Source organism: Miniopterus natalensis, chromosome 2 (genome assembly GCF_054644295.1).
Source record: "Miniopterus natalensis isolate mMinNat1 chromosome 2, mMinNat1.hap1, whole genome shotgun sequence".
NCBI classification, from domain to species: Eukaryota; Metazoa; Chordata; class Mammalia; order Chiroptera; family Miniopteridae; genus Miniopterus; species Miniopterus natalensis.
Genome location: NC_142082.1, coordinates 33,990,732 through 34,002,990, shown reverse-complemented (window position 1 = coordinate 34,002,990; position 12,259 = coordinate 33,990,732). Strand labels below are relative to the sequence as shown.

Sequence of the window (12,259 nt, the reverse complement as noted above, 5' to 3'; positions counted from 1 at the left end):
AATGCTGACCGAGAAAAGCTAGCTTTTCATAGCACATACAAAAATCATTCCCATTTTTCATTCTAAGTATTTCAGTGACTAGTAGACTTCTGGAACTAGAATTTACTTGTCAAATGGTCTCCCAGTGTATACCATGTTGACATTAGCTGAGCTGACCAGTTTTAGGAAAATACTATGGCCTGAAGCTAAGCATTCCAGAAGCAAGACCAGTGATCAGAATAATTCTAAAGCTAGGGGACAAATTTAATGATGAAATGTGATTTTTTTTCATGAATTGTGGCAAAAATATATATATATCCAAGATTTAACACATAAATGTCATGGACATATAAAGTAATTTACTTCTGCTTCTGTTGTAGAAATAGTTTTGGAATATAAGGGATATACTATTTTAGAAATAATTAAACAATTGTATTCTTCCAATAATCTTCCTCCACTCATAGAAATAAGCACTAAGTATGATACCTTCTGAGGGTATGTTAATGAAGTCATTAAAATGCCCCAAGTTTTCTTGGTTTTCCAAAATTGCTCTAACCATTTGCAAAATGCACAGTTGAATGTTGAACATTTCTATGCCTAGAAATTGGACAGAAAGTCTTTAAAATTAGGATAAATAAATTTCTAAATAAAGAAACACTGTACCAGGATGAGACTACCAACTCTCACAGACTGGCCTGGGAGGCCCAGTTATGGGTCCTAAGCAACCACCAGGGTGCTGGTCATTCATTGGAACGGAAAGTTGTCTATTTTGCTCAAGAGCATGCAAATCAACCTAGACCCCCGGTAAAACGAGTAAATGAAATCATGCTGCCGTTAAGTAAGGAGTTAATAAATGTAAACACAGTTCTCAGCATGTAACTAATTCTGACTGCTCCCTTACCCTGAGAAGTGTGACAAGGAATATCAAAAGTTTAATTTGTCAATTGGGGATTCTTGTAGCTAAAATGCATATACTAGTTTCCATAATATGAAATAGCATGACATGCTTGATGCCTGGGACTCATTTATGTGCATCCTTTCATGATAGCAGCAATACATAAAAATTTCTTTGTCTAACCATTTTGATCACCCAGGTTATTAACCCATTGTTTAGTCATAATGTTTCATAGAGGCACTAATGAGTGATCCCTGCCTCCTCCCAATATATTTGCATTTACCAAGTCTGGAATTTTGTTGAATGTGTCAAAATACTTTTTCTACTTCACATTCTCTTAAGGTGGCAGGCATCCTTAGTAAAAGGAAATTGCATTTAGAAAGAGCAATCAATCCAAGGAAACAGGAGGAAGAGGAGGGCCTTTCTATGTGTATTTATTTTTAATTTGAAAGTTTTCTTTACTACTGTTGTAGAAGTAATTTTGCCATGTGAGGCTTTTTAGCCAGTCATGTGAAGATATTTTCACTAAGGGAACATTTCTTCCCTCTTTGACACCATTTAATTCATTTTTTTTTTTTTTCTAAATGTGCCATTAATAAAACTGTTTCTCAGCAAACCATAATATTTTTAATAATCAAAGAGGAAGTTTTTAATTAGGTAGGAAGGAAAAAGAAAGGAAATGGGTGGATGAGAAAACTGGTTGGATCAAGAGCCTCATAAAAGATGAACATTGGGGGGCAGGGGTTAGAGCCATCCTGGATTATGGCAGGAAATCCTGAGGATGAGATTCGATAAGTCAAATATACATGAGTGATTATGTGTATATTTTTAGCACTTTAATGAGCAACCCAATATGCGGGTGTATCACTTTAAGAAAATCATGTAAAGAAAATTCTGAAATTAGCCCAGCTGGAGTGGTTTAGCGGTTGAGCATCAACCTAGGATCCAGGAGATTGAGGTTCGATTCTTGGTCAGGGCACATGCAGGGGGCGTGCAGGAGGCAGCCGATCAATGACTCATCCTTGATGTTTCTATCTCTCTCTCTCCCTTCCTCTCTCTGAAATCAATAAAGATATATTTAAAAAAAAAAAAAAATCCGAAATTATAAGCACAATAAATTTAGAAGTTGTTTTAATTATAAAATGCACCCGCATTTAACAGAACTTACTATTCAATTTCTTTAAAGGACAGACACTTTGAAAACATGATTCAATTTAGAAAATTTAAAAAAAAATTACATCTATTTTTGAACACCTTTTTGGAAGGCCATCTATAAAAATCAGCTACTCTCTGCTCTCATTGACATTTCAACCAGACTGAGCCATGGAACATTTGCTTAAGGCTAATTGCGACTGTCTAGATCCACAGTGAAGCCCTTCCTGGATAACCTTTATGAATTACAGCAAGTAAAGCTCCTTTCTGAGCAACTGGCTCTTCCATAAACTTTCACCTTTGGAAGATAGGTTATTAGAAGCTGATTGTCAGTACATTGATGGTATTCTATTCTAGATGGAAACCTTTAGCTCTGTGGTGACAATCAATAATATCCTTTGTGATTTCAGGTTCTTGTCACTGTGGAAAGTGCATTTGTTCTGCTGAAGAATGGTATATTTCGGGAGAATTCTGCGACTGTGATGACAGGGACTGTGACAAACATGATGGTCTTATTTGCACAGGTGCAGTACTAACCTATTCTAATTGATCTATGTCACATTTTGCAGTAAAGGTGAATGACACACATCCCATATTGCTGTAGATCACTGGGCAGGAGAGCTTCCATGTACTCAGGGGCCAAATAATAAGATAAAGTAAGTAAAGGGAGGTGGGCATTTGTGAATAAAAACTATCATTATTCCTAGGCATAAAAGAATATGAAATAACGTACCCAAATTATGTGATTTTGGGGCATATTCCACAAAGTAACTTCCCCCAACTTACACAGTTTTACATATTGCAAAAAAAATAATAATAATTCTCTTGACAACTATTTCACTTTTAGCATGGTGCAGGGAATGGAATATTATCTTAAACAGTACTCAAGTACCAAAACTGGCTGATGTGTCGGTTGTTTTTAGGGAATGGAATATGTGTGTGTTTAGAGGGATAGGAGTATGAAAATAGATACTGCTATCCTGAGTTACTGAGCCCTAATAATTGGTTATAATATACATGTTCTTAAACGAGTTACAGGGGTAATAGAGACATGTATATATGTTTTCCTTGTTTCTAGCTAAAGGGAAAAGATGAATATTTGTGTGTCATTAAGCTAGACTTCAGCTTCTGTCCATCCCTACTACACAAGACTCCTCTTCTGATTATACTTGGTCCTGTGTCAAGCAGCTGTATGTTCTTCAGCATTTATTCATAAGTTACACACAACCTGCTCTCTGCAGAAAAACAAAATTATGACATGGAAGCCCAGCTGGAGAGATACCAATGGTCACTATTAGATTGATACTAATCAATGGTAGCACCAAGAAGATGCCATTAATTTTTTGAAAATCAGATTTCCTATAGCTGCTTAATAAGATAATAATAATATGGCTGCACAATAAGAAAATTTTCAGAGGATGAATGAAATGACTTTGATTATCAACAATTATGGTTGATAAAAACATAGATTAACTTAGTATATTTAAATCATGATAATGATTCTCGTGTGTGTTTTATTGCAGGGAATGGAATATGTAGCTGTGGAAACTGTGAGTGCTGGGATGGATGGAATGGAAATGCGTGTGAAATCTGGCTTGGCACAGAGTATCCTTAACAATTAGCTGGGAGAGGACTGGATTCATATTTTTCTAGGCCATTAGAACATATAAATGCCGAGGAAGCCATGTATAATCACCATGAGGACAGGTCAAACAGACTGTTGTATGTTTTTCTATTTCTGAAAGCCTGAATGAAATCTGGATAACCATTAAAAATGAGTTAGTCAAACTCTGATGTAAATAACACCAGAAATTCTTCCACAATTTATGTCAGTGGTTCTCAACAAGGGCAACTCTGCCACCCAGAAAACATTGGGCAATGTCTGCAGACTATTTTAGTTGTCACACTGGGTGGGGTGGGAGGGTGTGCTTTAGGCATCTAGTGGGTAGAAGCCAGGGATGCTGCTAAACACCCTACAGGGCACAGGATAGCCCCCTACGATGAAGAATTATCTGACTACAAATGTCATTAGTGCCATAGTTGAGAAACACTGAATTACATGGTTGTTAGAAACGCACATCCCTACACAAGAAAGGTCATTTTAGAATCTAAGGAAAAGACATATCCTCACATAAATCCATGGATCAAACCTGGCTAGGATTCCATATCACTCAGTTTTTCCATATGGGGACAATGAAGACAAACACACATGAAGTGCAATGTTGGATGGTGATGGGGGACTTTTGAGAAAATACTGGTCACTTTTAGTCATTAAGTCATTTGTCTAGTCTCACTTTGAACTCACAAAAGAAGATTATTTTAAGATGAAGGAAGAAATTATGAAAAATGTACAATTTAACATTTTAAATAAATAGTGACATAAGTTGTTTACACTCTGTGTCAATATGTATTTTACCAACTGATGAATAACAAAAAATGAATTGTTATTTAAGAGCATCATTTTCTGTTACTAGATCATTTTTTAAACTGGGCATGGGATATAGGTACAAGGAATCTGAGTTTTCACTAATTAAGTTACTCCATGGTAACTTGCCTTTTAAAAAGACAGTATCTAATTAGCTCTATGCTGGACCTGAAATATGCATTAATTTTTCTTAAAAGACTCTCTTATTTCTCTGGATACATTGCTCACCTGAAAAGTAGGGTCATGCATAGAAGTCAAAAAGAGATACTATGATAAAATGGCCCCAGTCTCACAAGCTCAGAGGATATAAAGAAAAATCTAGAAATGGCTTAAATAGAAATTACAAATATTCACTCAGTGATAGGAACAAAATGTTTATTTTCGTAATGGTGAAATTTTGCTCTGTATGAAATTCACATCGAATTATGAAAATGTACAATAATTTTGGACTTCCCTTAGATATTTGCAATTAAATCTACTTATACACATCAGTTTAGGCAACCTTTAATTATTTAGAGCTAAAAAAGGTCCACTTTTTTTCTAAATGTGAATTATATTTTGTAAAATCCGTCAATAATGCAATAAAATCATTTTCATATTGTTTAAGATGAAAATGTTTACTTGGAAATTTTACTTAATGACATAAATATTCTAAAGTCATGACTTGGACTTTATTAGTCAAATCACCAAAAGTGAGAAAAAGATGTACCTGCTGAGTTATTTAAAATTTATATTGAAAATGATTTAAGAGAAAATTTAATCGATGCTGATTTTTATAATACTAATAGTGTTCTCCTACTTTAACAGATTTACAAAATTGTTACCTCTATCCTGAGATTAAGAAGTGCAACCATATTAGTTGTGTCTCGATTGTTGAGTGTGTCCATTGAGATATCAGTTTTGTAAAATGAGGGAAATGTAAGCAGTTAAGAAAGAATATATATTACTTCCTTATATCTTCTTTATCTAAGCATTTTAAGCCTCAAACAAACCTATTTTAATTGTTCAGTAGCAATTTCAATGATGACCGATTTGATGATGGACACATTGGAATTCACTGCATTATCACGGTACCAGTGACATCCAGATTTCCTATTGCAGAGTTCTGCTTTCTATGAAAAGACCAAATAGTAAACAGTTTAGACTTTGTAGGCCACATACATCTCTGTTGCATATTCTTCTTTGTTTGTTTGTGTTTGATAGTTTAAAACTGTAAAAAATAAATAAAAACTCGCTCTGAACTCCTGGGCCATAAAAAAATAATTGCGAGCTGGGTTTGGCTCACAGCTGAGGAGTAGGTGGCCAACCTGTGCCCTTAATGTCCTATGTGTCCTCTCATAACTCCAAGTGCGTCTTATTTTTTTTTGTAATTCTCTATATTTGTTATCCTTTTTCATTAACAACAACTACAATGGAAGTGTTTCTCTTTTTAAAATTTAATATAAGAAAAATGTCTTCAGCACTTATGTTTTTAAAGAAAAATTTTAGATATGGAGAAATGTTTTTTATAAAGTTCAGAATGTGATTTGTCCAGATTTTTTGACAACCTGAAAATATATGGCAGTCAGCTATATTTTGGGTTCATTTAGCTCGAAATTATTGAACTGAAACCTTTCATGTTTCTCATGTGTGTGTATGTGTGATTTTGACTCTAGCTTGCAAACAATACATCTATTAAGAAGTGATTTAATTTACATGTTTAAATTGGAAAAAAAAATAAACATAGTTACATATAAAGACATACATTCTACCTTTCTTAAATGTGATTTTGTACTTTGACTTTTGATTCTGTTACTAAGATAGAAACTCCCTCTTAAAAAAGGGGCAGGCAAAAACAAACTTGTTACAGGAGGAGGGGAAAGGTGCAAATCTCATTGGCTTGTTCAAGTTTGTCCCAAATTACAGTGGGATTTATGTCAATTTAGAAGGATTCAACAACTGACATTGGCACAGACCCTGCCTGTTTGGCAAACCATCATGGAGGAATCTCCCAGAAGGGCTTTTCAATAAAATTCTATTAAGGTCCTAAGACCGAAGAGGAGACTCATTATAGTCCATTTTCTTCCCCAGACTCCTTGAGCTAATCTAGATTCTTTCAACATGTTGGGAGGAATGACCTCATCACCTCAAATACAAATGCCATCTCTACCAGCAGACATCAGGATTAGACTGAATAGTATAGAAAAAAACAGAAAAAATCAAAACGAAACAGCTCAGCCTTTGTTTGCAGACTCAAAACTTCAAAACCCCATTCAGTATTCAAGTGTCAACAGGCCCTTGGACTAACTTGTAAGCCAAGGAACTTAAGCTATGAATGTATTTTCTCCAACGTAACACAATTTGCATCTGGATTTTTATATGCTTGTATTTAGCTCAATTGCTTTTCCCTAGATATGGTCTTGTTCTGAAATGAAATTTCTAAATATTTTCACTTCCTTCTAAAATAGATTTTTTAATCAATCTGGTCTCTCTTTGAAATGTTAATTCTCCCTATACTATTAGGGAGAAAACTAAATGAAGTGATGCATATATAACATAAAGGACAAGAAGTTTTTTTTGTTATGTTTGTTTTTTAAAGAGAATCTAATCTGATATCGATCACCCTGAAAACATCTGACCACTTTAGTGCTTTAGGCATTAATTAAGCAACTAGCCAGGTGTGATAAGGAAACTGTGCTTACACTCCAAGAGGCAAACAATTAGAAGGACTCGTATGGGCCCATTGTGGGGTTCCTGAAACGACCAGCTACCCCAAAACACTCAGGGCAAGCAAACTTTAGAGCAAGAATTTCAAAATTCTCCAAGATTTATAAGGAAGTGATGCCTAGTACCAATTTACTCTTTACAGAGGGTGGACCATTTGCATCTATTCTATAATTTTTCCAAGTAAAGTTTTAGCAAAACATATTAGAAAGTAAACTTATAAGAAAATAAAAATGGTGTCACTTTAAATATCAAAACCATTAACATTCCCAAGCATTGCTGAGGGATGGGTGAAGCAATCAGCTATCACAACAAATCAGTAGAAATAACCCTCCCACACCAGCTATGCATGCAAATGGAATGTGATAGTAGACTCGGTACAATTGACATATGTACATGTAGGTACAAAACACTCAGTCTGTAAATACCAATTAATTCCATCAGATTTACTGTACAGAACATCAATGGTGACAGATTGCACTTACTTAATAACATCAAACTTGATTTTTGAGGGGGGGAAAAAAGAGGAGGGTCTTATCCTGGAAAAAATAGCAATAGAGGTATCATCAAAGAGCTAAAATTTTCTTTGGCACGGTAAAGGGGGAAATCGAGTTTACCACCTTATTTACATGACATGTCTATATTTGCGAGTGATACAATGCCATTTCATTACATAAAGTTGTTTGATGTTTTATAATATGCCTTCGTATAAATATTTTATTCAATGTTTTGTACTTGTGAATATAACAAATGATATTAAACACAGAAACTGTACAATGCAGACACACTCTTTGTGAGTAAATTGAACAATACACACCAACAGTTCTTGATACCCAGGCCCTACTACATGCAGTCCATCAGTGCTGCCCTCGTCCCGTGCAACAGACAAGACCAGACACACAGGAAGTGACCAGACTAAGTTACAAATAACAAAGACCCCTCTGCAATATGTCTAAACATATATTAGATGAAAGTATTTTGACATCCACTCATTGGGATAAATGCCCTCATAGACAACTCATATGAAAAAAAACAGGTGCACATTTACATAAATCTCAGTCATTTAGAAAAATAAATCTTGTCTTAATTTTAACCAATAAACAGGTTTGCAGGGGAAAAAGAGGTTCTGATTACCAAAAGCAAATTGGTGGGGTTGTTTGATGTGTGTGTGTGTGTTGGGTGGGGTGGGGTCAGCAATGTCTATAAACCCATCTAATTGGAATTTCAAGATAAATTACTCATAGTTTGTCACATGTTATGGATTCTATGTCTTCCCTAAATAATTTGTGAATGAAATTCATCTAATGTACTTTAACTTATCCTGTGAAAAACAATAGGCTTTGAAATGGTGTAACAAGAAATCAAGAATGGTCCAAGGAACCATTTTGTTGTATTTGTACTTTAGCATCAACAATAAATCTACTCAAACATTATGCTAACTTTTTTATTCATTAAAATGTAATCCAATATGGAAATGAAATAAGCATAAACAGTTAAATTTATACTAAATCTTTAATAAGCTAAGCAGGCCAATATTTTAAAATGCTGGGCAAGGGCTGTCATAGAGACTTAGAAAAGCAGTGACAAAATAATTTCTCAGTAAATACAGTGCAAATGGGGGCAAATGGCAACTGGATCATAGTTCCACATGGAAATAATAACAGAGGCCAGGATAATGATCCCACGTATAGTTTTCTATAAATGAGGTTCAGTTTGGTCTCAATTAACTCTTCTGAGAACAAAACAATGAATTTTATTAAGTATACATAGAGTTAACAAATACATTTCCAAACAGTTTAGTGTTAAACATTTTGAAACTCTTTATATCCAATATTGAGCATTTTGCATGGTTTCTTCACTGTGTAGTCAACTATTCATGGCCTTTCTTGGTAGTTGTCCTCCCTAAGCTCAGAGTTATTTAAAAGGAAATTAAGAAAGCAAATAAAACAAAAGCAAATAGGTTGAATGGACCAAAAACCTGGTGGTTGGACGTGTTGGTTTGCCTTTAATTTTATCTAGAATTATTCAATAGACTGAATTCTGAGCTCATGGCAAGGCACCTCTACCCCAGCCCTTGGGCAACCTGGGCACCAAGAAGCTGAGCTAGAGGTATGGACTGGTGAAATACACAGTACCTGACTCAGCATGCTGAGCTAAAAAAAATAGTTTTTCCTAATGTGTCCAGTTTAAAAACTTGTCATTAAACACCAAAAAATATTAAAGTCTAATTTAGAACTAAGGTTTGCATTGCTGCTGCAGAAAAGAACACAACAGCCGCCTTGCCCATGCTCTGCTGAGTATGAGTGGAACGCAGCCAAAACCCGGATGGCATTAAGTTCGGTTCATTAAAAATAGGAAGGATTATATCTGAAATGGATTTAGGTAGCGCAACTCTTGTAGGTTGTAATTATTGATTTTTTTTTCTTTTTTCCAAATAATGAAGATTAGTAGATGAAAAATGAACCTTAATCAGGCCTACAAGGCCTACAGAGTTCTTTGGACCCACTTTTTCAAAAACCAGTGGGTCTTGCTCGCTGGGCAAGGCAAATGTTACCATTACCAGTAAGCTTGTGATATGTATAAAACACACACACACACAAAGAAACTATAGGGGGACGTCAAACACATATCATAGAGAACTTCCCATGGACTGTGTTTGACCCATTTCTCACTTGGGCAATGCCCGACCTCAGGAGCACAGTACCTGCCACTGAACAGAGCGTATATGTGTGTTTAATTGATAGTGTGAGCCAGAGACAACACTCTTAATCTTTATGATGCAATTTGTAATAATAGGTTTAGAAGGCTTCCTGATTCCCTGATCGCTCTCTGAACTACGCCAACTGCAACACTTAAGATTTAGAGGAACACGATCCCTGCAAAAGGTCACAGACAGTGGAGCGAGCAGCCCTGTAAAAACGGGAAGAAGAGAAATCCATAATAGCACAGGTTTACAGCTTCTAACTAGAAATTACTCAATAGTATTCGTGTGCTACAAAATCGAACTGAAACACATGGATTTTGCTGAAACAGGACTCAAAAAGGATTATGGGTAGCTGTCAGCAGGCAAGGTATCGAGTGTACTTGTGAAGTATGTCATTCACATGAAGTGTCACAGTCACAGAAAAGATATTAAAAAGGCATTCCATATCTGGTAGGGCATTCCATGGTCTGAGTTGAGCTGGTTATCCAGGTGTCTTCTCGTTGCGGGGGGTGCAACAGGTTGAGATTTATCCACTTGCAACCAAGAAGTTTGAGGGAGCAAAGAGCAAGCATCCGCTCACGTCCAGCCGCCCCTCGGCCGCGGGAGCAGGAATGTCTGGCAAGGATAAATCGCTCCACTGTGCTGGGGACCAGTAAGTCACAACACCCGCGAGCATCTGGCTATGTGGTCTTACTTTTGTTGACTGGTTTGCCTCCATTCATTATTGCAGACGCGCTTGTGCTTTTACTGGGCGTCACCCCAGCCTTCGGGACCGTTTCTCCAACGTCGTGCAAAGATGGTTCTCGGTACATGGCAACTGGTGACAGGGGGAGGGCACGAGGAGAGGAGGGAAAGGAAGCGTTACACAGTTGGGTTCAAGAATCAGAGCACGCCCAGGCCCGCGGCTGCCAGTCCTGCTTCCCTGGAGGAAAGCGATCCCCTTGAGGGGGATTCCTGCTTGAAGCAGCAACATCCCCCCAAACAGAAGACATGATTCCCTTCCCATTCTCTGGCTTGGGAAACTAAAATACGGACATGGGCGTGCATGGATGTTTGTCGAGGAGAGAAGGCTTATGTGTAAGTCATGGCCTCTTTGAGGGCCTAGCATATCAAATACACACACACACAAGGGTAAGCTTAAACTCATTCTCTGCACAGCAAGGGAAACTCAGACTTCCCTGGCACTGCCAACACTTGAGCCACTCATCCCTATTTATCTTGTCAAGTATTTACACCGTAGGTCATTAAATTATTCTTTTCTCAAGTGGTTCAAAAGCAACACAGTGAGTGTCAACTTCAAAGCTATACAAGGTAATAACAAGGAACTCGCTTTCCCTAAGCCAGGGCCTCCGGGTGATCATTGTTTAGATTTCCTCTCCTGAGAATGTGAAAAGAGACCCTTAAATAACTAAAGGCAACTGTGTGGCATTTTCTATTTTTATGCCTCATTTTCTGATATATTATTAAATATCTAATAATTGATGGCATATAAGGCCAGAAGCACAGAATGGCAAGAAGGCAAGTGGGACTGACATGTGGTAAACTCTGGGAAATTGCCTGAAGAGTGTCTGGCCACACAACTAATCACAAGAGTTCATATGGCTTTTTAGAAAATGATTCTCTGGAATCCCGGGGAAAAACATTTAAGAGTGACTGATGCTTGAGGAAAAGTAGGTGAGTTTAAATCATCTGCCATAGAAACAGCATATTAGACCGCCCAACCTGCGTTTTAGGCTTTTGAAAGTTTATGATACAGCAGGTCCTAGAATAATGTTCTTTGGTTCAAGTTCATTTCATTACATGGTGACAAAAAAAAAAAATTGATTCCCAGCTGAGGCCACTGTCTGTGTGGAGTGTGCATGTTCTCCATGTCTATGTGGGTTTCTCCGGGTACTTCGGTTCCCTCCTGCATCCCAAAGATGTGCACATTAGGTGAACTGGCGTGTCCACATTGTCCTAGTCTGGGGGGGGGGGTGCACCCCATGATGGAAGGGGTGGGTCCCACCTTGGGCCCTGGGCTGCAGAGATTGGCTCTGCCACCCTTGACCCTGACCTGGAATAAGCATGTTGAAAAAGAATTCTCTCACTTATTTTTATTCATCTTTCTTAAATGTATGTATAGCTCACATTTATTTCACTGTTTAATCTTAAAAGTGTAATGGGTCTTTATTTAGAAGTTCAGTGATATTTTTGTGACCAGAAATATGCACTTAATTCTTGTTTATACTGATTAGCTTAAATCTGGTTTCATTAAATGTTGTTTTGCTGAAAGTTGCAATTTCCAAGAACCTATAGATAATGTTAAGTGTGGCCTTACCGTACTTTATGAAGAGACCTTATATTTGGTTAGGATGAACTACCATGTATATTCTCCATGTTCAAGGGGGTAGAATTTTACCTT

The 12,259-nt window shown here is 36.9% G+C and overlaps 2 protein-coding genes across 3 annotated transcripts in view; one reads left to right on the top strand and one right to left on the bottom strand.

The window, feature by feature from the left end:
- The window catches only part of ITGBL1 (integrin subunit beta like 1), a 184,533-nt gene extending 175,948 nt beyond the window's left edge, over positions 1-8,585 (top strand). The window contains exons 10-11 of the mRNA XM_016203847.2: positions 2,437-2,550; positions 3,550-8,585. Coding sequence (XP_016059333.2) covers positions 2,437-2,550; positions 3,550-3,641 — 206 coding nt within the window. The 3' untranslated portion in view covers positions 3,642-8,585. The remainder of the gene's footprint in view (positions 1-2,436; positions 2,551-3,549) is intronic.
- The window catches only part of FGF14 (fibroblast growth factor 14), a 531,297-nt gene continuing 526,891 nt past the window's right edge, over positions 7,854-12,259 (bottom strand). For both annotated transcript variants that reach the window (XM_016203848.2, XM_016203849.2), the window contains exon 5: positions 7,854-10,675. In XM_016203848.2, coding sequence (XP_016059334.1) covers positions 10,539-10,675 — 137 coding nt within the window. In that variant the 3' untranslated portion in view covers positions 7,854-10,538. The remainder of the gene's footprint in view (positions 10,676-12,259) is intronic.